We start from the raw sequence: 27,918 nt of genomic DNA on the forward strand, positions 1-27,918 counted from the left end.
AGATCTGTCTAGACATAAACATGGATGTTTATTATTAGTCCATAAACACTCAGGAGCTGCCAGTCTAATCTGATCATCATTCATGACAGAAATCAAGTTTCCTCAGAGTTTAGGCTTTTTTCACCCAGAGCCAGGGTCATGTGACCAGAATGGGGCGAGCTGAATCTAAATGTCTGTGAGTGAGACACTAAATCATGCAGAGCTGAAGAGAGCAGTGGGTTAGGGGCTAGGGGAGACATTCGGACACAGTCCTAGTTCATTAGGGAAGTGCTCGTGTCACTTCTTGCTTTACTGTCTTCTAAAGAAAACTCCAGACACAAGTTTGGACCAAGTCTTTTATTTACTCGACCTCCCTCTGAATCGTAAAGAAGTCCCCAGGCTCCATCTGAAACCGGTTCAGACCAGTGCAGACCGAAACATGATTGAAGTTGGATACCTTTATTCTGAGAACTTTTTACAGACAAACAGGGACTTTAAGGTGCACTGAGGTGATCCGTGGGAGGGCATCTGAATTTAAACTACACAAACAAAACTATTTAAAACATGAAGCTTTGTTGAAGAATCCAGCGGTGACTCAACCGTTTATCAGTAGAAATATTTTCAAAAAAATACATAAAACATTCTGTGCATTTTGTAAGTAGAAGTAGTCCCTGTTTAGTCCTTGTTCAGTCCTGGTTCCGTTTTCTTTGATTTTTCTAGATCCAGCCAAGAATATTGTGATTCAGTAAAACAACATGTTAAAGTGACTTAAACATGACATAATTTGAGAAAAAATTACTGTATGAAACCAGAAGAAACAATCTAAGGCAAAAATCTGGACGAGACAGACTTAAGCCAGATGCCCTCCCGCCACCCGGGCTGCGTCTCTGTGTGCTTAAGAGTTAGAGTGCCCCCCTAGTGCCCAGCCTCCTGTATGAAAGACTGTAGTGTGTATGCAGTTCATTACTGATTTAACAAAATTACATTTACTTTATAAAATAATAGTGACCGGATCAGCACATGACTCCCTGAAGGGAGCCCTGATGATTTGTGCTGATTCCTCATATGGTACAAATAAGATTCACTGGTGTGATATTAACTGGAAAAGTATCAAAATATTGAAGTTCTAAGGGTACTTACTTACTTACTTAATACCACTGTGCTGCACTGAGGTCTGTCTCGTCCAGGGGCCACAGATTTTCTACAAACCTAATAAGAATTTTCTATAAATTAATCTACAAAGGCTCATTCACAGAAACCGGTCTGCGACAATTCTCTGCCCCCACCCCAAAAAAAGAAACAAGACCAGACCACGGCCTAGAGTCTAGACCAGAGTCTAGACCAAAGCCTAGTCCAGGGACCAGAGCCTAGACCAGAGTCTAGACCAGAGCCTAGTCCAGAGACCAGAAACTAGTCTAGAGAATAGAGCCTAGACCAGAGACCAGAGATCAGACCAGGGTCCAGGCTACACCAGAGACCAGACATGCAGTATACAGAAGGTAGAGTCCAAGAGGGGCTTTGTCCAGAGTGGTCTAGGTCTGGATCAGGTTTTGGGGCTCCCGGGGGGTGGGAGGCAGGGGCAGGTGTTTGGGGTTCAGACCAGGTTGAGTCCGGTTCAGAGCTGGTCTTGTTCCTGTGTAGTTCTCCTTCTGGCGGATCGTTTATGAAGGCGATCTGTTTAAAACAGAAATAACTACAATTATTGTACATCTGTGAAAGCGCTCAGAAAAAGACGGGCTATTTTACTCATATGGGGTATTAACTGCTAACATATAACATATTTAGATCACCATGTTACCTTTTATTATTTTTGAAAATGCTATATTCATCCAAAATAACATATTAACATATTAAATAAGTCTCTTTTGTTTGTGACATTCTGAGTATGCTTTCCCTTTGCTCCCTGCACTAGGCTCCTCCCCTTCAGAGTGACATCAAAACTCAATCAGCACATGAAACTGCAGCAGATCGCATCAGGTTTGTCAAGTTGCTGTGTACAGTTTTGTATTAGGGTTGAAGAGGGCGCAGGAGAGATCGCTAAAATACTCAAACATGCATGGATGACATTTAACATCTCTTCAGGTATGTTTTTGCTGAGGGAACAATGTTATAATGTGGTAGAAATCTAAAAAACAACAATAACAATTTTGCAAAATACTCCCTTTTTAAGGAACATAATAGTTTTGAATTTAATGTTTTCTATGAAATAATCTAAAAAAAAACAAAAAACTTGTGTCTTACTCACATACAATACAGGACAGAGATCAGAGAGAGTTGGGACAGAGAGGAACATGGCTTATCCTGGGTAGGACTCACCTGTCGTGCACTCCACCTGAGGTTCCTCCCACTGGCCATTGTCCTTACAGCGTATGACAGACGGGTGGCGCTGTGTGAAGCCTGGCTCACACTGGTATCTCACAACAGAACCTGCCACATAGCGCTCTCTACTGCCCCCTAGAGGACGGGCATTTGACACTACAGGAGGAGCACCACAGGATACTGGGGACAGAGAATAGGAGAGGTCAAGAGTCTAACCCACAACCTCCTTACTGAGAGGAGACAGGCCTGGTCTTCCAGATGAAAGGCTGGTTTAGTCCTGGTTCAGTCCAAGCTTGTTTCTGGTTCAGACCTGATTTAATCCTGGTTTAGTTCTGGTTTAGTCCTTGTTTAGTCCTGGCTCAGTCCTGGTTCAGGCCTGGTTCAGTCTTAGTTTGTTCCTGGTTCAGACCTGGTTTAGTCCTGGTTCAGTCCTGGTTTGGTACCTGGGGAGCTCTTGCAAGTGAAGGGCAGCTGGTAGTTACAGGGCACATCATTCCATTGTCCTCCTTCATGCCAGATCATGACCACACAGTCCTCTCCAGCGCCAAAGTAATTATCCGGCTGATTAGGCCTCCAGTTCAGGAAGGTCTGGGATGCACACAGGTTTATACACACATTAACGCTGTACAATATACATCATATATTATACATATACATACATACATACATATTGATACACCCTCACCCCTGTTCTGTATGTATCTCTGTGGTGGAATGTTCAGCAGTTACCCATGGTGACACAATGCACACATTAGCAAACACTGTCTGATAAGTTTTAAGATTGTCAGCAAACTGAACAAACACTACAAAATGGATTTAAGCAACTTTTGTGAGTGTTCATGGTCCTGTGCTAAGGCTACTGCTAGCTAGTTTGTGATTAATATTATTTGAGATTAACTTGTTTATCAGAACAAATTAGCCCACCTGTTGTTCCAGCTGTGTCAGTTTTTTTTAGTTTAAATAAAACTCTGGTGGATTAAAGCCTAAACTTGAGTAATAGAGCTTCAGACAGAGCTGAGCCTCACACCCCCACTGAATGTTGATAACATCAGTTGCAAATTATCAAACTAGTATATTTGGGGTACACACAGAGTTACAGGAAGGGAACATGTACAGCCTCTCTCCAGATTGGCTCTTTGGTTCCTATGATACTCACGATTAACCCTACGCAGCAAGATGGATTCTCATGATATTTATGAATCATAAACTCTCGAGAATCCATGTTGGCATGTCCCCGCTGATGCAATAGGGTCTGACAGGTGGCATAATAAGTACAGGTTTAGGGTTAATCTGTTATTCTAGCAGGAATGACCTTGGGGAAAGTAGGTGCCTGATTGATCTATTATTAATGTTCAAATCTTGATTTAGGGACAAAATAGTGAAGAAAAAACAAAACAAAAAAACAGGATCATGGAGAGCAGGTTAAACCAACATTTTAAGGCCAGAATGACGAGGTGATAGCAGCAGTTACAGAGAGAGGGGCCACAAGTTTTCAATAGAAAGTCAGTTGATGGAGCTGAAGCATGCCCATACTCACTTCCTGTTTGGAACATTGTGGCTAGTGGGACAGATATATCCAAAGATATTTATAGGATATGTGTCTGACTGACCAGAGGAGCACCGTCTGTCCAGCCAAACTCTCCCTGGACATCTTTGTCATTGAGTCCAATCCACTGATAGTCTTGACCATTCGCTGTGGAGACAGAGAGGGAGAGGGAGAGAGGAGAGAAGAGGAAAGAAAAATAGAGAGATCGAGGGGTATCATTTAATTTATAGCTATAATATGGGAGGGAGTTTGACACACAGGGATATAGGAGGATGGGAGGGCATCTGACACACAGGGGAACAGTGGATGGGAGGGCATCTGACACTGAGGATGGGGAGGGGGTGTGGTGTGGTGTACTCACAGTTGAGGAAGAGCTGCTCCTCCTCTGATTGGACGCTGGACAGGTGGGCGTTCACCCGGACACACAGTTGCTCCGCCTCCGTCCAGGTGAGTCTGTCGTTGACGTGAAGGTAACAGCTCCCCATGAAGAACTGCCAGCCCTCAGCACAGCCTTCCTCTGCGCAAGAGATGGACTTCAGTCTCCACAGACACTTCCCCTAAATACCACCACTTACCACAGTCCTCCCTCTCCCCAGTCGCTTCCCGTGACACCACCACCTAAACACTCTGTCCTCCCACTCCCCAGACGCTTCCCGTGACACCACCACCTAAACGCTCTGTCCTCCTTCTCCCCAGATGCTTCCCTCTTTCCTCTGCAGAACAGTCAGACTCATAAATCATAGAAGTTATGTACCGGTTTGTGGTGGATACCTCTGCCACCACTCCATAGTGTCAGTGTAGTGACTATTGGTCAAATAAAAGTAACAAACAAAAGCGTGGGCAAACTCAGAACTAAACATAACTCAAATAATCACCTTTGGGCACCATGGGTATGTGGTTTACGCAGTACAAATCAATGTCCATGACTAGAGATGATTTTCCAAGATTTATTTTCCAGTTTTTGGGCAAGCAACAAGGAATACATGTTTAAGGCCTACTCCTGCTGCCTCTCCTCGTGACTGGTAAAAAACCATAGGCCCACCCAGGTGCACTCTGGTCTACGTGTACCACCCTCCTTTATTCCCTAGGTGACCCAAATTAAATCAGAAACAAAAAAGAGGTGCTAACGTAAATAATACCAACTTAGACTAAGAAATTAGCAAGAATAATATTAACATAGCAAAAATATATTATACAAATTGACAAAACTAAATTAGTAAGCTAATTAACAAACAAAAATAATAAACTAATTTTAGAATCAACTAAATAAGCAAATAGCTCCTACAGTCAGTATTATTTAATTTCACTTACAATAATTAATCACATTACACATAATTTAATTCCTTTTCTTTAGACTTATATTCTAATTTGAGTGCACACATTTTAGTTAATATAAGTCTGATTTACTTCTACACTTGTTATTTATGTTTTTTTTGAGCACTGGATGGAGGCCCCTTGGGAGAGACCATCATGACTCAACAAGAAGGGGGGGAGCACTATTTAGTTAGTTTTATTAAGATAGTTTGTTTAGTTTATGTTGAGGTCATTTTATTATCACTTATTATTTTCTGTATTATAATTATTTGCTTTTTGTTACTTTGATGAAGTTAGTAGTTTAGTTAAATAATTAGTGTAAATCCTCCATCTTGTGTTCAGCTTTAGTTGGTCCTCAAGTATTTAAACACCCCTGTTCCTTTGTCTGGTTGGGTTAGTTTTGTTCCGTTCAGTTTGATTTTGATTTACCCCAGTTGGGCCCGGCTTTTTTTTGTTAACAATTTGAGCCTTTGTGAAATTATATATATATTTTTTTAATTAAATTTTAACTTATTTTTATACCTTATTTTTATACCTTTTTATACCTTGTCTTTGCCTTTCTGTTTAGTCCACTACATGGCTCATCAGGAGCTATGGATGTTGTCCCAAGATGGTCTTTATTTGGTCATTTTAATTGGTAGTTTTCAGATAATAAAATGTGATGATGTTGCACTCCTAGATGGGGGCAAGTGCCAGTTTTCCCAGTTGATTACATTGTACTTTTTAGGTGAAATATCCAAAATATGAATTTACAAATGTTGAACCTGTTTATATATATATTAGTGACACCAGACCCTCTACAAAAAAAATCTGCATTTTACCCATATTAATTATAGTGAAACTTGTCGTTATTAAAATGGCATTTTTAACATAAAAATTCAAATTGTATTGTATAAAAGTATATGTTGATATAAAATGTAAAATCTGTTCAAAAGTGAAACATGTCTTTTGGTGGAGCTCGAAATGATTGTTATGGGAGAACACTCTGTGCAGCTTCTGTGATTTCTATGAGATGGACTTCAGTCTCCCGAGATGCTTCCCTCAGACACCTCCCTCTGTCCTCCCTTTTCCCTGACACCTCCTCCTCCCCAGACACCTCCCTCTGTCCTCCCTCTTCTCAGAAACATCCCTCTTCTCAGACACTGTCTTGGGCTTTTACCTGTGACCACTGCAGGCTCTTCCACTGCGGTTGGTGGCAGCAGAGACACTGAGGGAGCAGTGGTAGGGCTGGTGTATGCCTCTGCCGGTGTCACAGATTCTGATTGGTCAGTGTGGGGTTCCTTTGGCTCTGAGTGGTGGCCGCTGCCACTGCCACTGCCACTGCCACTGCCTCCTGCAGGTCAAACAGAATTAAAGTGTTTTGCTCAAGAACACAATGGAAGCATCAAACTGCTAACCTGCGGGTCCGGAAGCATGTGTCTCTAAAACAATAAACACAGCCATAAAACATTGAAGGCGTCTCTAGGACCTGATTGGTCAGAGGATGAGAGGAGCAGAGGAGAGGGTCAGAGGAGCAGAGAAGAGATTAACTGAGGGATATTTCCACTTGAGACTCTGATCCAAACATGTCCATACATAGAGGCTGGAGACAACACCGGAGTCAAGACATTTTTGTCTTTGCCGGTTTATGGAAATTTGGAGATGGAGATGTTCTTTATGTAAATGCACCGGCTAAATGCCTAAAGTCTTTAACTACTGTTTATCACTGTGTATTACATATTCTGACAGGACGGACTGGATGTCTCTTAGATGTATGGTTGTGCACCTGCATAACTGTGCTCCTGGTGCAGAGAGCTGAAGACTAAGCCCTGTGCTTACATGATATTTACTGTCTCTCTGTTAGGGCAGGATGATATAGCCACAATAGGACAACAATAATGATTTTTATACATTTTGACTGCTAGTTTTTCAAAAGGGGAATAGAATAGAATGATTATTGTATTCTGTTCTAATCATTTGATTAATTCCTACTCTATGTCCCTCGAGTGAGGACCCAGTGTTGGAAGCCGGCGTACAATTTTCACCTGGTTAAATAAACCTTGTCTACGGTTGTGGTGCCTTACCTGATGCAGAGGTGTGTTCTCCACTGAAGTGCACCTCACCCCGCCCCTCTACATTTACAGTCTCAGTATGGGTGTCTGTCTCATAAACCACATCTCCACGGAGTTGCTCCCAAGGGCGCCCGCTCTCCCAGAATCCTGTAAATAAATTCATGTTAAAACATGTATACATGTTAAATCAGACCTACTCTGCAAACTAAACTTTTCATAGCTCTTACTCATAGTATAGTTGCCCATACTGTAGACTGCACATGTCTCTGGACATATCGAACCCACTGGCCGCTGAGTTCCAAATAGTGAGCATGAGTATGCTTCAACTTGATCAAACTCCAATTTACTTTCTACTATCACTGCTGCTGTCAGAGTTACATCATTTTGATCTTAAATTTTTTTTAAGCCACTCTACAGGATCATGGGGTTTTATTTCACTATTTTGTCACTAATTCAAAATATGAACATTAATAACAGACCAATCTTTTGTCTTCTCTGCCTTAATTGACAGGATTACACCTTCTTCCTGCCAAACCAGAGGTGTGGGCAGATAGTGGTGTTACCTTCAACGGCTTCACTCCTGATTGGCTCTTTGGTTGCTAGGATATGCGTGGTCAGAATTCCAAATATGGAACTGGGCTCCAGATTAGCAATTATAACTGCTACCCTCAGTGAGGGCAGAACATTTCTTTATAAGTCTATGAGCTAGACAAAACTTAAGAGACTGAACACAGACCTACTCCACTTAAGGTTGAGGTGCTGCCAGAGGTCCCACTGAATCCCGATCCCACAGGCTGAGATCCCGAGAGCTCCTGCCCCCAAGTCCGATCCGGGCTTTGGTCCACAAGGGTCCCATCCACCAGCAGCACTTCAGAAAATCCAGATCCTGAGCCGGATCCAGAGGCCGAGCCAGAGACCCTCCAGGACCCAGAACCGCTGTAGATCACTCCTCCTCGACCCAGCTCCTCTCCGGAGGCACTCTCGCTGATCTGCTCCTCAACCCCATCCACAAACACCAAACCGGAACCACTCCGGTCTCCACTGACCCCAGGCCCAAGCCCGGATTCAAGACCTGAAGGAATACCCAAGCTTGGGCTCGAACCAGACTCCTCTCCTGCACAAAACAGAGTCATCTATAACTATTGAATTACATAGGTTGTATATTACAGAAAATGGATTCTTGTGAGTTACTTCCTCAGTAAGCCTGATTAACCATTTATTATGTCTGTCTACATCTCCAATGCTCAAAAAGCACTGTTCCACCTTGTGATGTCATGTAATGGTAGTTTTCAAGTTAACAAGTTTACCTTTTGCTCGGTAGAAATTGATAACTACAGGGTTGAAATTATCCAAATGATTCTAGTGAAGGTGTATGTAGTTTAAAAAAACGGTGGAGTATTTCCTGTATTACCACATGACTTCACAAAGTGGTGATTTCCTGTTTGAGAAAAGTAACTAGTCCAATGAGATTCAGTTGGTCTTCCGATATTCTATGTTATTAGGTTCTTTTTTCAGACCTAGAGTGTTATTTCATACCTGACAGTTTCGACTGCTCACTAGCGTCTTCCTCAGAGTGGTCACATGATGTTGCTGTGATGTGTCTGGTCTGTTTAAATCAGCTGACTAGACACGTCACAGCAACATCACGTGATCACTCTGAGGAAGACGCTAATGAGCAGTCGAAACTGTCAGGTATGAAATAACACTCTAGGTCTGAAAAAAAGAACCTAATAACATTTGTCAGTGAAAAAAAGCACAACTCCAGATATGTTTGTGATGAGGAAACAACATTATAACATTGACATAAGATCATAAAGTAGCACAAAATGGGCTCTTTAATGCTGTATTTAGACAAACACACTTGAGATTTTTTTTTACATATGTGTCCTTTGCATCTGACCTATCTGAGGTTAAAGAGGATACTGCTCAGGGGTACTGAGTGGGTCAAGAATAGACAAGAGGATCAGAGGAGCAAAAGAGAGGATCAGAGGTAGACACATACTTACCAGATCCCAATCCTGATACTGAGACTCCAGATGCAGTCTCTCCTGTGGCCTCTGGCTTTTCTGGGTCTCTGGACTTGTCACTTTCTGTGTCTCCAGAGACAAAGACCACACCAGAACCTTCTGCAGAACATGCCCCAGAGTCCAGACCAGAGCCCAGACCAGAGTCCAGACCAGACCCAGAACCTGACACCAGAGTGGACCCTGGACCCTCAGCAGACACCTCTGCGCTAGTCCCAAATGGCTCTCCTGAAGCAGAGCCTGAAGCAGAGCCTGAAGCAGAGCCTGAAGCTGAGGTCTCCAGATCAGGTGTAACTGAAGGAAATGCTGTGGAGCAGAACATGAATGAGGGCAGAGTTGTCAGACCACAGATCACACCACTGCTGTTGTGATTTTGGGCTCTACAAAATGATAGGAGGAAACTGGACTACTTGTTGTACAAGCAACACATTTTCTGAAATAGCAAAATAATCATATTCTTTTTTTGACTTCATTGCAAAACTATGTCATCCCTATAAGTTAGCAGTATTAGTTTCAAAGTTCGATTTTCTTCAAATTTTAATCAGTTGTAAAACTTTCTTGCCTAAATCAACTAACTGCGAAAGAACTCAATTTGGTGCAATAGGTCCCCCTATAGAATAGAACTAAATTATGCACAGGGTCAAAATCTTGCATCATCTATATGACAAAAGTCAATGGAAATCATGTGTTTTTTTTTGTTTTTTTTTAACTGTATTGCCATAGTGATGTGAAAATGCACCCATGTTATTTCTATTGAATAATTACCATTATATCCATTAATTACAAATAACATGCTGTATTTTGCACAGTATTGCCAAGTTGATGATGAAAATGTCAGAAATGTCCTACATTTCAAAGTAATAAAACAACTTATTAATATCATTGAAAAATTTGAAATTCTTCAGGTCATTCCCATCAAATAAGTCCCAGGGGGGCAATTTTGTTTTTTGTATGATGTTGCCATGGCAATGCCTGAAAGTGTGAAATGTTTTTCCAAGTTAGTTCAGCAGTGCTTCCAAAGAGTGTTGACTTTGTCCAGTGACAAGCACAGCCCAAAGCCACAATAATACATAGACTAGGAGTGGGTTAGAGCCATCCTTAGGGGGTGGCGGGTTGGCCTAGTGTGAAGCATGGTCCGTGAGGGCCATTTGATGTCGCTTGTGACTTTAATGTAGTTTAATTTACTTTGCAGGAGTTGAACTGACCTGTGGGTGTGACAGACTGCTGTGGGACTCTGGATTCATGGATCACCTCCTCTGTCACTTGAAAAGGCAGTTCAGACACTTCAGCCCTTTCAGTCTGTCCAGCAGGAGTATAAGAGTCAGGTCGATGGGGGATAACTATGGTAAGAGACAGAAATACCATGTTTTATGTCTTAAACTTAGACATCATAATATCTTATTATTATTAAAGTAAAGCCTTATTTTACTCTCTCTGCTGTCTCTTGGGCCTAGATGCCCACCAAACAAGAACAGTTATATTATCTATTTGTTCTCATCATCACCACATCGGAAAGTTAAAGAGGCTCAGGAGCACAGGACATATTAATTCCCCCATTTGGAACTCCACTTTTCTTGTTAACTTACTTAATCCTCTTCTATTTGGACATAAGGTCTCAATGAGTTGCCTTCACATGGTCCTGTGTTGGGCTGTGTGCTGTGCCTCCCCCCAAGTCATTCCCATCTCCTTCAGCTCAGCGGTTGCTGTACTTCACCATGTGTTTTTGGTAGCCTTAACTTAAGCAGTTTGGTAGCGACAGGCAGGACTGATTTTCTGTGTCTCTCAGTAGAGCAGTGTGGTAGTAACAGCCTATGGTGTCTGTAGCAGTAACAGTTAGTGTGAGGGTCATTGGAGTTAGGGTTAAGGTTATAGGTTTGGAGTTGGAGCAAGGTGGAAGTAACAATCTATGGCTGAATAAGGTCTTGTAGCTGACCAGCACATTGTGGAGTAGGTAGGAAGAAGAGCCCAGAATAGTCCTGATTTTGGACAGCATTCTCCTGTCTGACACTACAGTCAGAGATCCTTCCCCACAACATGACCAAATTCTTGATGATCTTATTGAGTTTAATAGTGTCAAACTGCTGCCCCAGCAGACCACAGTGTACATGATGACACGGACCAACATAAACTCGAAGAACACCCTGAGCATTGTTCTGCAGATGTAAAAGGACCTCAGCCTTCTCAGAAAGTGGAAGCATCTTTAGCCCTTCCTGTAGACAGCAGCCACATTCCTACTCCAGTTTACTGTCTAAGTACACCCTCAGATACTCTTACACTACGCCCACACTGCTCCCTAGAGGAGGTGGGGGCCACAGCAGCTTTGACCAGTTCCTTGGTCGTTGTCAGGCTGGTCTTCGTCACATTGAGCTAAAGGTGGTTCATTTTGATTCAGGAGACAAAGTTGTCTACCACAGTACACTCTCTCATCACCACCTGTGATGCATCCTATCACTACAGAGTCATCAGAGAAATTCTGGAGGTGGCTATGGAAAGGAGAGAGGATGGTCCCACTATCAGATATACAGCTCTGTAACTGTACATACTGTGGTCTTCCAGGACACCAAAGAGACAGCAAAGGGGCATCTACCTGCATCGCTGTCAGCCTCTCAGCCAGCAGAGGCACCCTGATGATGATGAGCGCCACTGAAGAAATCAAAGAATTGCGCTCCCTATCACCTCACTTCTGTAGAGCCCCCCTGACTAGCTCACCTCTCTGGCAATAGACTCATTCAGCCAACTGTTGCCTCACCTTGTCAAGTGCATGTTGGGGAGGCCAGTGTGTTTGGGGAAGGACTGGATGATATTGACTTCGGTGGTTCTTTGGCCACACTAGGGGCGAGGCCATCTGACCAGGTAAGACACAGACCAAACTGTCAATCAAGCTGCCTTACACTTATCAAGGCCCCTCGCTCTACAACTGCAGCTGTCATGCTCGTCATTCTGACTTTAAAATGTTGTTTTTAACCCACTCTAAATGATCCTGGGGTTTTTATTTCACTATTTTGTCCCAAAATCAAGATATTAATAACAGATTAACAGATTAATAACAGACAGATCAGGTGCCTCTAAACAGAGACGATCACCTAATCTGTTTTGTGAATGTTGGTTAATCTGTCTGTATGTTATGGAAATCATGGAATTATCACATTTAGTTTAAATTTCTTTGCAGTGGGGAACTGACCTCTGGGAGTGACATACTGCTCTCGAGCTGTGACAGCGCCGATCACCTCCTCTGACAGTGACATCGTCGTCGCAGAAATGCCTGGCGTTCTTTCATCACCAGTTTTTGCATCGAGCCCAGTGGGAATAAACGCTGATGGAGCTGTGGTCGTGAAGACAACTCCAGGGGGCACAGTTGTGGTCAATTTGGTCACATTCACTGCTGAGAGATAGAAATAACATGTTTTATATCTTAGACATAAGTCCAAAACACACTACAGGATTTTTCAGTATTAAACAATTATTAAATGTACAACAAAAATGCAGACCACAGACATGAGGAGAACTGTAAGACTCTAAAAAGTATTTATTTTTTAAAATCTGATAAGAGCACTTCTTCTAGATGCAAGTCACTGTGTTTTTATTATTTGTGAAATGAGAGGCCATTGTGCTGGTGTAGTTTTTCCCCTCCACCAGCAGGAGTCACTGTGTTTGTTTAATGCTTGTGTTCACTGTTAATTGTTGTAGAGTTAGACAAACTGATTAGGAAAGACCCAACGGAAGAAAAGAAAAATAAGCTAAAAACGCTCCTAAAGTCCCTGTTAGATGAAGGAAAAATAGACATGGAAACCTACAACTATTTAATACCAGCTGCAAATAGCACACTGTGAATTTATGGCACGACCAAAATACACAAAAAGGATACCCCACTTAGACCCATAATAGACAATATCGGCTCAGTAACCTATAATTTATCAAAAGCATTAGTGGAACTTATAAAAGCATTATGAGGCCATACCCAACAACACTGCAAGAATTCAAACAACTGGTCTAGGAACTGAAAACTGTCAAAGTACAACCATTGAAATACTGAAATCCCATGATGTGGTATCCCTGTTCAAAAACTCCCATAAACCTCACTTTGCACATAGTTGAGGACCGCCTCTGGACAAATAAAACACTACAGAAACAAACCAACCTGACAGTCGAAAACATTACATTTTGTATCCACATACTTGAAATACAAAGGAAAAATATACAGACAGAAGGAAGGCTTCACCATGAGGGACCCCATATCGGCCATAATAAGCAGGTTCCTCATGGAGAACCTGGGGCAGAAGGCCATAAACACAGCACCAACAGAATGTGGACTCACTATGTGGAAAAGATGTGGACAACATAATGGAAAAGATCAGAAAGGGACACACACAGGAGCTAACAGATCACCTAAACACAATAGACAGAACTGGAAACATCCAATTCACACAAGAAGAAGAAGCAAATAATGCAAAAAAAAAAATCTGGACATGAACATTACACACAGAGAAGATGGCAGCATCAAAATAAAAATATATAGAAAACCAACCCAAGTGACCAATTCCTCTTATGGACATCGGAACATCCCACAGCCCGCATACTCTCCGTTGTGAGGACATTATTTGAAGAATCAACATTATAACAGATGAACAAGACAAACAAGAGGAGGACAGACACATCCACAATGCTCTGAAGCAATGCTAATACCATTTCTGACCATTGTAAAAGAGAGAACCACATCATGAACTGGGACAGAGCAAACATCATTAGAACAGAGGATTAAAGAGGCAATTGAAACACGGAAATGTGCCCACGGGACTATAAACCAGGACGAGGGGGCTTTTTTATTCTCACACACCTGGGATATTGTCCTGAGGAAATCGGACTAGCGCAGATTGGCAGCCTTGCTTCTATCAGTCTGCTCCAGGGCAGCTGTGGCTACAGTAGTAGCTTAGCACCAATGAGTGTGGAGTGACTGAATAATGAACTGTAAAGCGCTTTGTGTATCTTGAAAGGTGCTATATAAATGCAATGATTAATTAATTAATTAATTAACATTAGAATTTTTTTCTAAAAGTCTATGGGGAGGAAAGAATGGCAATTACTGTTGAATCCATTAGCGCCCCCTGCTGGCTTACCTCTGTAGCAGTAGGCGTCATAACGAGAGTGTACGTCGGGGAAGCCGGTTTGGTTGGGGAAGGCGTGAATGATGTGGACTCCGGTAGTTCCTTGGCCGCACTGAGGGCGTGGCCGGCTGACTGGGTAACGCACTGACCCATCCTGCAGCCAACCCGGTTTACACTTATCAAGCCCCGCCCTCCATGCCGCGTACAGTTGCCCTGGAGACGCCAGTGACGCGTTGAGCTGCTCACAGTGTTGGTGCGCCTCATCCAGAGAGAAGCTATCATAGTCACTGGAGAAAAACACCTCCCCTGTGCAAATACATGGACATAATATAAAATAAAACTGTACAAACACAGAAATACACACACAAATTATGCTTTAGTGACAAATAAACCTCCCCTACACATATAAAAATTTAATAAAATGCAAAAATACATTAATTTAGTGTGGTACAGTGTGACTCTGACTGTGGGTTAGGGTGAGTGAGGCGGGTGGTTGTGAATAGGAATGACCTGCTAAAATATTTTTTATGTCTATAAATGGTCACATTTTTCTATAGCGCTTTTCCACCTTCAAGGCACTCAAAGCTCTTTGCAACAAGGAACCACTCACCCATTCACACACACATTCACACACCAGTGTACGCAGACACTGTGGGCAAGGTGGGTTAAGTGTCTTGCCCAAGGACACAACGACAGCATTCATCTGTGGGAGCTGGAATCACACCAGCCAACCTGTGGGTCAGTGGATCTGACTGCCCAACCTGTGATGTTTATGTCGAGAGCTGGAATCAAACCACCAACCTTCAGATCAGTGGGCGAATGCTCTACTAACTGAGCTACTGCCACCCAGTAGCTCAGTAGTAGTAGTAGTAGTAGCACAGTAGCTTCACTGATCCAAAGTTTGGCGGTTCAAATTCTGCTATCAACAAACATTGTTGGTAGAGCAAGTTGGGGTGTGATTCACAGATGAATGCTGTCGCTGGGTCCTTGGGCAAGACACTTAACCCACCTCACTCCCAGTGTTTGTTAACCCTGGTGTGTGTGCCACAGTGAGTGGTTCCTTGATGTAAAGTGCTTTCTGCCTTGAAGGTAGGGAGGCATTATGGAAATGTGACGCTTTAAATATAAATGTAAAATACATACAAATATAAAACACATTAAAAACATTCTTTTGTAAAAAAAAGTACACTCACAAAGAAACTGTAGACTATAGCACTTTCTTAAAGTATCACTACCCAGGTGTTTGGCTGTTATAAATATTGTGCTTAAAACATGTAAGTCCAAACAGCTCTCTAACCTTCAAGGCGGTCGACGTAACAATACACATCGTATTTCTCAAAGGCAGGTTTCAGTCCATAAGATCTCACTCCAGGGACATTCAGAAGGTCCCCTGCACAGCTGTCTCGGGGAGACACAATTGGGTACCTGTGGGTGAGGAGGAGGAGGGGAAAACACACATTTGGTTTACATTTGCCTTCCTTTCAAAATGGTGTGGTTGGGTTATGGTGGTTATGAGTGTGGAGGCAGTGTTGTAGTAGTGGTGGTAGTAGTTTGACTCATAGTGGGGGACGATGGTGAGGGTGCTGTTACGATTAAGAGAGTGAGGGTTGGACTAGTTTCTCAAAGTGGGGATGGTTAGGTTTGAGGTATGACAGTGTGGTCAGAGTTCTGGCTTCATGAGGATAAAGAGGAGGAGTTATGATGAGGCCAGGGGTTGGTGATGTTTTGCTCATAGTGGGGATAGAGGGTTAGAGTGGTGGTATGATAGTGGTGTGAAGGTAGGGATTGGTGCTTATGGTCAGGGGTGTGGTTACCTGACGGTGTGGTCATGGACAGGGTTATGATGGTGGATAAGGGCATAGACTGTATAAAGAAGTGTACTAAGTGAGTGTGACATCACCTACAGCATTCGGCTAAAATGAAGCTCATTGTGGTTGGCAGTTATAGTGGCTAATCTGGAGCCCAGTTTCATACTTGGAATTCTGAGCGGAAGAATACACATAGCAACCAAACAGCCAATGCTGTCAATTAAACCTATTGCTAAAGCTAGCAAGAGCAACCTCAGGGAAAGAAGGTACCTTATTGGTCTGTTATTAATGTTCATATCTTGATTTAGCAGTTACAGAGAGAGGGGCCACGTTTTTTCAACAGAAAGTGAACTGAATCAATGGAGCTGAATTCCGCCCATGCTCATTTCCTGTTTGGAATGCGGCAGCCAGTGGAGTAGATATGTCCAGAGATATATGCAGTCTATGGGTGAGGGGTTTGGTCACCTAACAGTGTGGTCCCTCAGCCAGCCAGCATCGCACTGGTGGAGCCCATTTTCAAATGCCGTTTGGAGCTGCTCAGGACTGGCAATGACTCCACCCACATCCACACATGTCTGCCTCGCCTCCTCAAATGTGAGCTCATATCGCCCCCTGGAGGAACGGTAATGGAACACCACACCTGAACGAAAAAACAGACCAATTAAGCTACAACACTAAACATAACAGGTCCTGGTTTAGTATCAGTTGAGACTTGGTTTAGACCTGGTTGAGGCAGTGTTCAGTCCTAGTTCAATTCTGGTTTAGTCCTGGTTCAGACCTAGATTAGACCTGGTTTGGTCCTGGTTCAGTTCTGGTTTAGTCATATTGTTATTTAGTTAAGTTAATTGTTCAGTACCTGTGGAGGAGTGGTGCAGAGGGGGGAACAATGAGGGGGGTTATAGTCATGACATCTCCACCCTTCGCCTCCTCTTCTGTAGGGGGAGGGGTGAGCCCAGGGAAGGGCTTGACCGGTTCTTCTCCCTCTGAAAGAAACAAGAGTCAAAGGTCAAAGTTCATCCATGTTGAATAATACATGGGATTAATGCTGTGATCATGAGAATGTATGATCTATTGTGCTTATATCTGATCTATAGTATCTGCAATATAGTAGTTATTTTAAATGACAATATTGATCTAAAATTACTTTTTTCTTTTGCTCAGGTGAATAGAAAACACTGTTTACAAGTGGGTTGCCATGGTTACAATGGAACGTTAGGTCCCAACCCAGGATGAAATTCTGACCTTTGACAGAGTTCCAAAAAGTCATAGGAATAAAGAAGAAACTGCCCTGAGCCCACACTGACCCTTGACACTGGACTCGCCCCAGACTGACCCCTGACACTGGACTGCCCCCAGACTGACCCCTGAACCCGGACTGACCTCTAAAGCCATACTGACCCCTGAACTCGGACTGACCTCTGAAGCAGATTGCGTCGTAGCGGGAGTCCGGTTGGGGGAAGCCGGTCTGATTTTCATGTAGGTACACAGTGCGCACGCCGATCAGCCCCCCGCCACACTGAGGGCGGGGCTTGTTTATGGGGTACCTCACGCTGCCGTCCTTAAGCCAACCAGCACTGCAGACATCCATGCCCCGCCCCCATGCCAGGTACAGCTCACCTGAAGAGGAGACATTCCATCAGAGAGGACAGAGCCAATGAGAGAGGAGGAGAAAGAAGAGAAGTCCAATCAGAGGTGAGGAGCCAGTCAGAGAAAGAATAGAGAGACAAGAGGAGAAGAAAGGAAGAGTCACTCGCTTAAGACAGTGGTTCCCAAAGTGGGGTCTGGGGACCTCTCAGGGGCCTCAGTAGTATTGCAGAGGGGCCCTCAGAGGTTGTCCACACAGCATGCAAGAAAGAAAATTTAGTTTTATATGTAGTGTAAAATATTATTAGGGGTCCTGTTTATCTTCGCATTGATGGGGAGCCACAGCACAGCAGACTTTGGGAATAGGTTAAGCTCTGCCCCCAGAATGAATCCTGCCCCCAGGACAGACCCTGCAGCTCACAAAGCCCTGCCTCTCACACTAGTCGATCCCCTGGCACAGGTAGGACTCACCTGTGGAGGCGAGACGTCCTCCAAGCTTCACACACTGATCTGCAGCTTCAGAAAACGAGAACTTCTCCAGAGATGTGGAGTAGACCACATGACCTATGAGAGACAGGAGCAGCAGAACTAGGATTAAACCAGAATTAAACCCGGGTCAAAAAAATAAATCTAGACTAAACCTGGGTACTAAAAGTCGACTAAACCCAGGTAATAAAACTGATGTAAACCTTTGTTTAAAATTAACTACACCTAAACTAAATCTGTGTCTAGAGCTGGTTCTAAACAGATATTAGGATATGATGGTGTGGTGATCACACCCCGAAGAAGGCAAAAATAAACTGAACTGAAATAAAAATGGATTAGTCCTGGGTTAGTCCCTATTTAGTCCTTGTTGTAGTCCTTCTTGTAGTTCTGGTTTAGTCCATGTTTAACCCTGGGTTAGTTCGGGTTTAGTCCTGGTTTAGTCCTGGTTTAGTCTGGTCTGTACCATCCATCTTCTCAGCAAAGCAGTACACATCGTAGGTTTCGTTCAGGTCTCGGACCCCATAAGTCCGAACTCCGGGAAAGTTCTCCTTGTCTCCATAGCAACGCTCCCTGGGCTCCTGGATGGGGTACCTGCACAGATCAGTTTGGTCACTCACACTTGCTTATAGTTTACAACATAAAACAAAGCTATAACCCAATCCAAATAAAACATAGCAAAAGTGGGAGGGGCTAATAACATATAAAGAAGAAAGCAAAGTGCCTTTAAATAGAAGTCTTAACTTCTTGTAATTTTCTACATAATTGTAATCTTTTTTCACAAATTGCTTCTTGTCTGTGTAAAACTCTATATTTTAATTATTATTTACCATAGGTATTATCCAGGGATGAACCAATACCACTACTAAAAAAGTAGCTGGATCGGGTATCGGTTTCATGATATTGGTTCAGGGATAATACAAAGGTTTTATCCCACCAAATTAAGTAGAAATTCAAGAATTATATAAAAATCTGTCATATACACTTTCACTCCCTAGTCCTCCACCTCCCCTACATGCCTGCTTGATCGATGCTTACTTAACACTATAGTAAATTATAATGAATAGCATCTTTATTTACAACATGATTATAATCTAATACCCAACCATACTCATTAATTTCCTACATGTCTTCACTGTTGTCATATCTTGTTACCATATGTCTTGCCCTGCTGTATGTGTATTGTACTTGGTTTAGTCCTGGTTTTGTCTTTGGGTTGTCCTGGTTTAGTCCTGGTTTAAACCTGGTTTAGTACCTGACGGTCTGGTCTGATAGCCAGCCTGCATCGCACTGGTGGAATCCGTCATCATAGGCCGCCTGCAGTTGTGCTGGAGTGGCCAAAGTAGCGCTGTTCTCTTCACACGCTGCTCTGGCTTTTTCAAATGTCAGAGAGTAACGTGTGAATGCTCTGTAGTGGAATACCACTCCTGTAACAGAACCAGACCAAACAAGACCAGAAAAAAACAGAAAAGGACGAGTTAGACTGGAAATAGATCAGTGCACTCAGATTTAGCAATAACAATAACAATAACAAGGACATAGGAGGATGGGAGGGCATCTGACATACAGGAAGATAGGAGGGCATCTGGCATACCTGTGACGTGCATGTGTACTGTGTCTTGTTTGCTCTGGAGCCCATGTGTGACCTCACAGCGGTAAACGCCCGAGTCAGTCCGACGCAGCTCAGTGATCTCGAGGCTGATGTCAGTAGGCACCAGCGGGTAGTTCACCATAGTAACACGGTCCACAAACTCCCCCTCCACTTGCACGGTCTCGCCCACTGCCACCAGCACCGTCCGAGTGCCTGTCTCTGTCACATGACTCCACTTCACGCGATGCTTTAGGTCGGCCAACGAGGTGGGTGGGGCTACCACGTCGTCCTCAAAGTAACAGGGCAGCACCACCTTTCCTCCCAACAGGGGGAGCAATGGAGCGTCCAGAGGAATGCTCACCCGGAGCTCCTCCCCCAAGTCTGTGAAGGAGAACAAACATCAGAGAATGCCATGAGAACCCTAACCCTAAACCAGAGGTCCCCCCCAGGTCTGTGAAGGAGAACACAAAAATATCACAGAATGTTAGAAAAAACTTACCTTTCATCCCTTACTCTAACATCATCACAAACCCTAAACTAGAGGTCCTCCCCATGGCCTGTGGCAAGTTCAGAGAAAATGCCACAGAACACCACGAGAACAAACTTCAAAGCATCAGAGAGGATGCTTTAAACAGAACCAGACCAGAACCAGAGCAGACCTTAAACCAGAGCTTCTCTCTCAGATCTGTGCAAAAGAACATTAAAAATGCCAGAGAAAATGCCATAAGAACACAATAGAACGCAAGAGAACATCACCTAACCCTAACCTCTCCTCTCCCAAGTATGTGAAGGAGAAGAACACAAGAACGTCAAACATCAGAGAACCCTGATGAAAACAGTGCAGAACCCGAACCAGAACCCCTCACTCTACCGTCATCACAAACCCACCCCGGAACTCCTTCCCCAGGCCTGCAAAGAACGTCACTAGAACACCACGAGAACTTCACGGGAACACCAGGACAACGTCATGAGAACATTACTAGAAAATCAGGAGAATGCCATAGAACCCTCACGAGAGCATCAGAAAGAACATCAAGTCAGTTAAATTTATTTGTAAAACACATTTAAAAACAAGTACCACTGACAATGAAAACCCCAATACAAAATACAACAGCAAGGAAAACAAGATTAGAGAACGTGAGCGAGAACTAGACCTGTCATAACATTTTAGAGCACAATATATTGCTACAGAGAAATACTGAGATAAATGGTAATATTGAAACTACTTTATGCCACTGACACAATAACAATAATGCAGGATAATCCTGCAGAATGAACCAGTAACTAGCCATAGAAGTCACATTTCCAGTTCAAATGTTATTCTATTCAAACTAAAATAGCACCAAATCTCCCCACAAAAAAATCTGTAAACATGATAAACAACAAGCCCCAAAATATTTAGTTTTCATATATCGTAGAATAAGTCAATGTAGAAATTATTGTGACAGGTCCAGAGAGAACATCACAGAATGTCACGGAACCCTAAATTCCTAAAACTAGAACCAGAGAAACCTAACGTCAGAGAGGAACGCAAGAACAAATCAGATATAAATGATGGACAGGAGAGATGGTTGCCATGATTGCTATATAGTACAGTATGTCCAGCTCCATGGTAACTGTAGAATTCTGTTCAAGAACTCAGACCAACTCATCATTTTAATGCCCGTGTTCCACCAAACCCATGTGAACAAATCATATGATGTGATAAATTCTTCTTTTATTGTTTATTGTTTATATAGGTGTCAAATACACTGATTAACTGTCACTGGTTGTGTCCATATGGTGCAAAATTTACTGTTGCAGGCTAATGCTAACAGTTCTAAGTAAAAATACAAGGGACCGGCCTGGTGTTCCAAAATGTTTCAGAACAAGCCTAGGTGATAATTGGATGATGGTAACAGCAACAAATGCCACAAATGAAATGGACTGTGACAAAACTCCTGTTTATCTCTGTACAGAAGAACCCCCTACTCCTGAGAACATCACTATGGTCACCGTCAGAATCTTTACAAAACAACTAAACTAAGTAAAGAGATATGTTTATGTGAAAGAATATTTCAGTAGAGTTATGATATTTTAATTAGCATTAGCATTAGCTATTAGCTTTAAGACAAAAAGATCTTTTACACGTGGGCAGAAATGGCCATGATGACTGTTTGACTAAAACTCTTCACAGAGCCTTTGTAAATGTAAGCTATCCAGGTCAAACTCAGGTCTAAACCAAGATTACAAAAGGCCCAAACCAGGATTACACCAGGTCTAAACCATGTCTAAACCAGAACTAAACCAGAAAATACACCAGGACTACTCTAGATCTGAACCAAAAGTAAAGTATCACCTTGATGGGGGGACAGCTCTACAGAGGCCCAGAGCAGAGGGAGGGACACCAGCAGGAGGAACAGCTGCGTCGTCATGGAGACCTGGACAAGGAAATAAACAATAAGTAAATAAAAAACATTGGTATTTCAGCAGAATCGTCAAAGTTCTCAGTTTTACACTTTTGACTGTAGACATTTAGACTCTAAACTTCATTAACACTTCATTAACAATACAGAATTTTCACATAGACAGAGCAAGTATTTATAAGTAAAACACCTTCTATTCAAATTAGGTTTGTCCGAAGTATGGGACAACGAGACAAATCAGGCAGTGACAGTACAATCAGATCTACTTTTCTCTTTAAAAATACAAGTTTATCGTTGGTTGTTGTTTTTATTATAATGGTTTACAAAAACATTTGGTATATTTTAAAGCGGCTAACTGATACTGAAGAAAAACATATATGGATAAAGCCTAGGGCTCTTTTGGTGTAGTCATTTACTGGTATTTTAATAATATTAAAAATCACAATACATTTGAAGTATCTGAAAAGTGCCAGAGTGGTTATACTGTGGCAGAGTGGTTATCCTGTGGCAGAGTGGTTAGCCTGTGGCAGAGTGGTGAACACTCCCACACACGTGGTAGCCGGTGTATCTGTGAATAATGTTCCCCCTGTGCTCTGGTTTTAGGTGTAACGCTGAATAATGTCCCCCCTGTGCTCTGGTCTGAGGTGTAACGCTGAATAATGTCCCCCCTGTTCACGGCTCCGCTCAGTCTGCTCCCGAAACCTCAGAGTGACTCAAAGACACTCTGTGAGAGACCAGACCAGGACCGAGACCAGGACTGAGTCTAGGACTGAGACCAGGGCCAAGATCAAGAACAGAACTATGACCAGGTTCAGACCAAGACTACACCAAACCAGGACAAACTGGTCTGATCAAAAAATGTGGTGATTTAATAATCTTAAACATATTTTAGTTTATTGCTTTCATTTACAATTTTATTAGCAAAGATAGGCATCATTACAATAAGTGAGACAGAGACAATTTTGTATCTTTTTGTAGTTGCTTTTTTAAGATAGCAAATTAATAAAGAGGTGGCTTAACTGGGAGCTCAGGTATTTTACCCATAAAATACAGTGAAATTAGTCAAACAAAATAAACACAAAAGGAGGATACATATTCAGTCCATTTATCCCATTTTTCCCCCTCTGGGTTCTTTGAGTATATGTCAGTTTTTCCATCTTTTTATATTTCCCAAACTATAACGAAGCTGTACTTTATGTCAGAGGTTGGGCTTAGCCAATTCTTTGTCATTGATTTCTTATTGGCCGGTAGAAGCTCCTGCATTTGACACATCCTTCAGTGTCTCTGGGTTGTAACACATTTGACCCATCCTGTGTCTCTGAGTTAAACCTGTCAGACCCTGACTTGAGAAAGAGACAGGGAAAAGGGGGGTGAGAGAGGAGGAAGGAGGAGAGACAGGAGGAGAGAGTTACGGTGAGGGGCAAAAGAGAAAGATGAGGAAGGAGAAAGGGGGAGGCAGAGGTGGAGCACAGGGTGAGAGGGGAGAAAGGAGGAGGAGAGAGGTGGGAGAAAGGAGAGAGGTGGTAGACAGGCAGTAAAGAGAGAAGAGAGAAAAAGAAGCAGAGGGAGGAGAGAGTATGGAGCGGGGGGTGGTAGAGAGACAGGGGAGAGAGAAGATAGAGGAGGAAGAGAGGCGAGGAAAGAGGAGAGAGGGAGAAAGGTGAGGGAGAAGGAGCAGGAAGAGAGAAGAGGGACAGCCGTAAGAGAGGTGGTACAGAGGAGGGGAGAGATAGGAGGAGGAGAGGGGTGTGGAGCAGACCCAGGGCCAAAGTAAACAGAGCTGCTCCAAACCAAACGGAGCTGAGGAACAGAAGCTCTCTGTGACTCACAGTGAGTCCAGTGTGAAGCTAACCACGCTAACGCTGCTACTGCTGCTAACACTGCAAACCCTGCAAATGCTGCTAATGCTAACACGCCCAGAACCCCCACCTTAACGCCCTGGGTCTAATGCTCTCATGGGCACTCCTGCTCACCCACTGCACCAGAGGGACAGAGGAGCTAATTCTTTCGGACATCAATGATCAATGACTGTTATCAATATTACACTAACCCCATTCAAATAATGCACAGCTGCGGGTCAGTATTTACACCAAAGATGAACCAGGACAAAGCCAGGTATGAACCAAGTCTATGGTCTGAAAGAGGTCTAAACCAGGTCTAAACTAGGACTAAACTGACACTGAACCAGGACTAAGCCATAAGAGGACCGCATAATTAATAAGACCTTGCTAACAGTAGAAAATGTTTTAGGACACATAAAGCTCTTCTCAGACAGAGAGACATGCAGGATGTTATTTACATCACCCTCTAGAATGAATAAACCTATTCATGTTTTTCATATAAAAAGTTAGTCCTTTCTCTGCTCAGGGTCTGTCAACAGTGCTCCTGACACTGCTCCTGAAAGGTTTAACCCAGAGACTCTGAAGGACTCTTTTATCCCCCCCTCACATGGACGAGATCCTGGAGGGCTAATACTCCACATAACTGTACAACTCACCTTATGCCATAGATAGTACACCCTACAACACTTCAATTTATGTTATATAATACTCCTTACAACTGTACAACTCACCTTATGCCATAGATAATACTCCTTACAAGACTTCCCCTTATGTTATAGATAATATTCCATACAACTGTACACCTTACTTTATGTCATAGATCATAGGGCGCCCAAACTTTTTTACACAGTGGGCCCAATTTAATACATATTAGTGTTCCAAGGGCCAAACCCATTAATTCTGTCCATGTAAAAGTCTTGTCTGTCTGCAAAGGTATGCGTGATTAAATTGGCTTAAACGATTGCACTTTTAGGGAGATAGACTGTTATGGTTTCTCTTTTATCCTCAACAGTATTTTAAAGTACCTACTTATTACAAATCAGACATCCTGGACTTACGTCATAGATAATACTCCCTACAACACTTCACCTTATCTCTCATATAATACTCGCTACAAATGTACAACTCAGCTTATGTCATAGGTAATATTGTTTGCAGCTTTTGCATCTTTGCCCTGTCTCTCCTGACCCCTCCTCTTGTTTTTAGCCTAAATATATTTTGTTTGCCTGAGATCCAGAACACACACTCCTCTGCATTCAGACCGCGGCATCGGGGCATCAAGTTTATATCAGAGGCTATGGGGGAGGTGCATAGGCATTTGAGTGTTCACACGGTGGATTTAAACATTCACATGGCGCATCATGAACAGAACTTAAACTTTCTACAAAATGGACTGAGCATAAGTTTAAGCATCTTCCTCAAATACACAGGCTGTAACAAGAGGAATTTGGTGCCGTTTTGATGCCACCGTTTGAACTCAGCATAATGGACTTAACACATAGCAAGAGTGACAACTGACAGTGACCAGCATCACTCACACGGGGAGGGATGCAGCAACCAGCTGCAGCTTCACGATCTGCCCTGGACCAGTTTTCTACAGATTGGATGGGACATTTTGAGGGAATTATGGGGTGAAAAAGCATGAAATCATGTAGTTGAAAAAAGTTTTATCACTGTCACACATGTGCCATTAGAAATGAGTAGAGAAGCAGTGATGTCGCTACCCATGTGTCGAGCCTATAACCTTCAGCCTCACACTCTGGGCCTCACACTCTAGGCGTCGCACTCTGGGCGTCACACTTTGGGCCTCACACTCTGGGCCTAACGCTATGGGTCTAATGCTCTGGGCCTCACGCTCTAGGCGTCGCACTCTGGGCGTCACACTTTGGGCCTCACACTCTGGGCCTAACGCTATGGGTCTAATGCTCTGGGCCTCACGCTCTAGGCGTCGCACTCTGGGCGTCACACTTTGGGCCTCACACTCTGGGCCTAACGCTATGGGTCTAATGCTCTGGGCCTCACGCTCTAGGCGTCGCACTCTGGGCGTCACACTTTGGGCCTCACACTCTGGGCCTAACGCTATGGGTCTAATGCTCTGGGCCTCACACTCTAGGTGTCATGCTCTGGGCCTCACACTCTGGGCCTCACGCTCTAGGCATCACGCTCTGGAGTCAAGCTCTGGGCCTCACACTCTGGGCCACTTTGCATGCAAGCATATTGTTGATGAAGATTGTACGTTTTTTTCTGTGTGTTGTTATTTTTATATTTGAATGTGATTTGTTTGTTGAATCTACTGCTTGCTACTGTGATGTGCACCTATCCATAGGAGGGGCCCACAGCATACGTCAGTGATGTTTACGGCGACATCGGACAGCGGACTTGTTTCTATTATTACGTTGTGTTACGTTGCTGTTGATATGGTTGAAACTTCACAAACCCTAATTTGATCTGCAGCTGAATAAGACCAAACATTAAATCATGAGTCTGAGCGCGGACTTTAGGAGAACCAGCCAGGAGCCAACGGAAACCAGGACTAAAGCAGGACTAAACCAGGATTCAACCAGGACTACACCAGGACTACATCAGGACTAGACCATGACTAAACCAGGACTACACCAGGGACCAGAGAGGAGGCGACAAAAACAAGGACAAACAATACTAGCCATTTTAATTTCTATGCATTACACCAAGACCAAAATGTGGCTTTATTTTTACATTTGTCTATTATAAAACGTTTAATTTTTATTTTTGCATTTTGGACTACTGGAAAACTTTTTTATTTTTTTTTTAAATAAGCAAAATAAACCAGTTTAATGATCTACTGAGTCTAAAACCGGTCATACACCTTCAGTTTGTGATCTCACATTTAAATACAGCTGCAACAAGAAGTAACTCCACATTCAAACATCTATAAACTATTTTTGTCTACTCCTCTGGTTCTGCTCCTGTCTGCACCTGCCTGCTGCTATGTCTGTACTCCTGTCTGCTCCTCTGGTTCTACTCCTGCTTGCTCCTGTCGGCTCCTGATTGCTCCTGTCTACTCCTGAGGTGTGAATCTTTCTGGCTGGATTTCTCAGATATTTTTAACCTGAACACAGCTCTGTTTCTCCCTCATGAATAAAGCGTTTGTGCTTCTCATGTGGACTTTATGAACCCTAAATAATTATTTTGTTTTCAGTTAAATTCTGGTTAAAACTAAAACATGTTTGTAAATAACTGTCATTAGTGTTAAAATCAAATCGGTCTTTGTCCTGGCACATGCTCATTTACGAAAGTATCAAAGATTGTCTGTATAAACTTCTGCATGAAACTAACACTAAAATGTTGTTACTGTCAAATAAACTCAAAAATATAAAAGTATAAAGTTATTGAGTAAATGTTCCTGAATGGGGCTTTTCTTACCTGTTCCATCGTCGTGGGAGCAGCAGCTGCAGAGTCCAGAGCTGAAAGAGGTCTTTGAGTCTGAGCGCGGACTTTAGAGGGACCAGGGAGGAGCCAACGGAAACCAGGACTAAACCAGGACTAAAGCAGGTCTGAAAGCAGGTCTAAACCAGGTCTAAACCAGGTCTAAACCATGTCCAAACAAGGACTAAACTAGCACTAAAACAGGACTAAACCAGGTCTAAAGCAGGTCAAAACCAGGTCCAAACCAGGACTAAACTTAGACTAAACCAGAGTTAAACCAGAGCTAAACCAGGACTAAAGCAGGTTTAAATCAGGTCTAAACCAGGAGTAAACAAGGACTGAACCAGGACTAAACCAGGTCTGAACCAGAAATAAACCAGGACTTAGTCCTGATGACTAGACCAAGTCTAAACCAAGACAAAACCAGAGACCAGAGAGGAGGCAGCCAAAGAAAACCTAGGACAAG

The 27,918-nt window shown here is 43.1% G+C and overlaps 1 protein-coding gene across 1 annotated transcript; it reads right to left on the minus strand.

The window, feature by feature from the left end:
* Positions 1-422: 422 nt before the first annotated feature.
* On the minus strand, positions 423-27,596 carry acanb (aggrecan b). Its single transcript, XM_055155416.1, has 22 exons — positions 27,450-27,596; positions 22,140-22,221; positions 19,805-20,182; positions 19,466-19,637; positions 18,677-18,804; positions 18,199-18,291; positions 17,560-17,760; positions 17,000-17,126; positions 16,609-16,809; positions 15,633-15,760; positions 14,348-14,641; positions 12,415-12,615; positions 10,439-10,573; positions 9,216-9,539; positions 7,946-8,323; positions 7,222-7,356; positions 6,318-6,491; positions 4,206-4,361; positions 3,909-3,991; positions 2,742-2,886; positions 2,296-2,478; positions 423-1,653 (listed from the first exon to the last, which is right to left on the minus strand). The coding sequence occupies exons 1-22, from the start codon at positions 27,456-27,458 to the stop codon at positions 1,595-1,597; spliced, it is 3,786 nt and encodes a 1,261-aa protein (XP_055011391.1). The 5' UTR covers positions 27,459-27,596; the 3' UTR covers positions 423-1,594.
* Positions 27,597-27,918: the final 322 nt, after the last annotated feature.

The sequence above is a fragment of the Boleophthalmus pectinirostris genome, unplaced genomic scaffold (genome assembly GCF_026225935.1).
Source record: "Boleophthalmus pectinirostris isolate CB_2022bp ecotype Guang Dong unplaced genomic scaffold, ASM2622593v1 HiC_scaffold_2, whole genome shotgun sequence".
Classification (NCBI taxonomy): domain Eukaryota; kingdom Metazoa; phylum Chordata; class Actinopteri; order Gobiiformes; family Gobiidae; genus Boleophthalmus; species Boleophthalmus pectinirostris.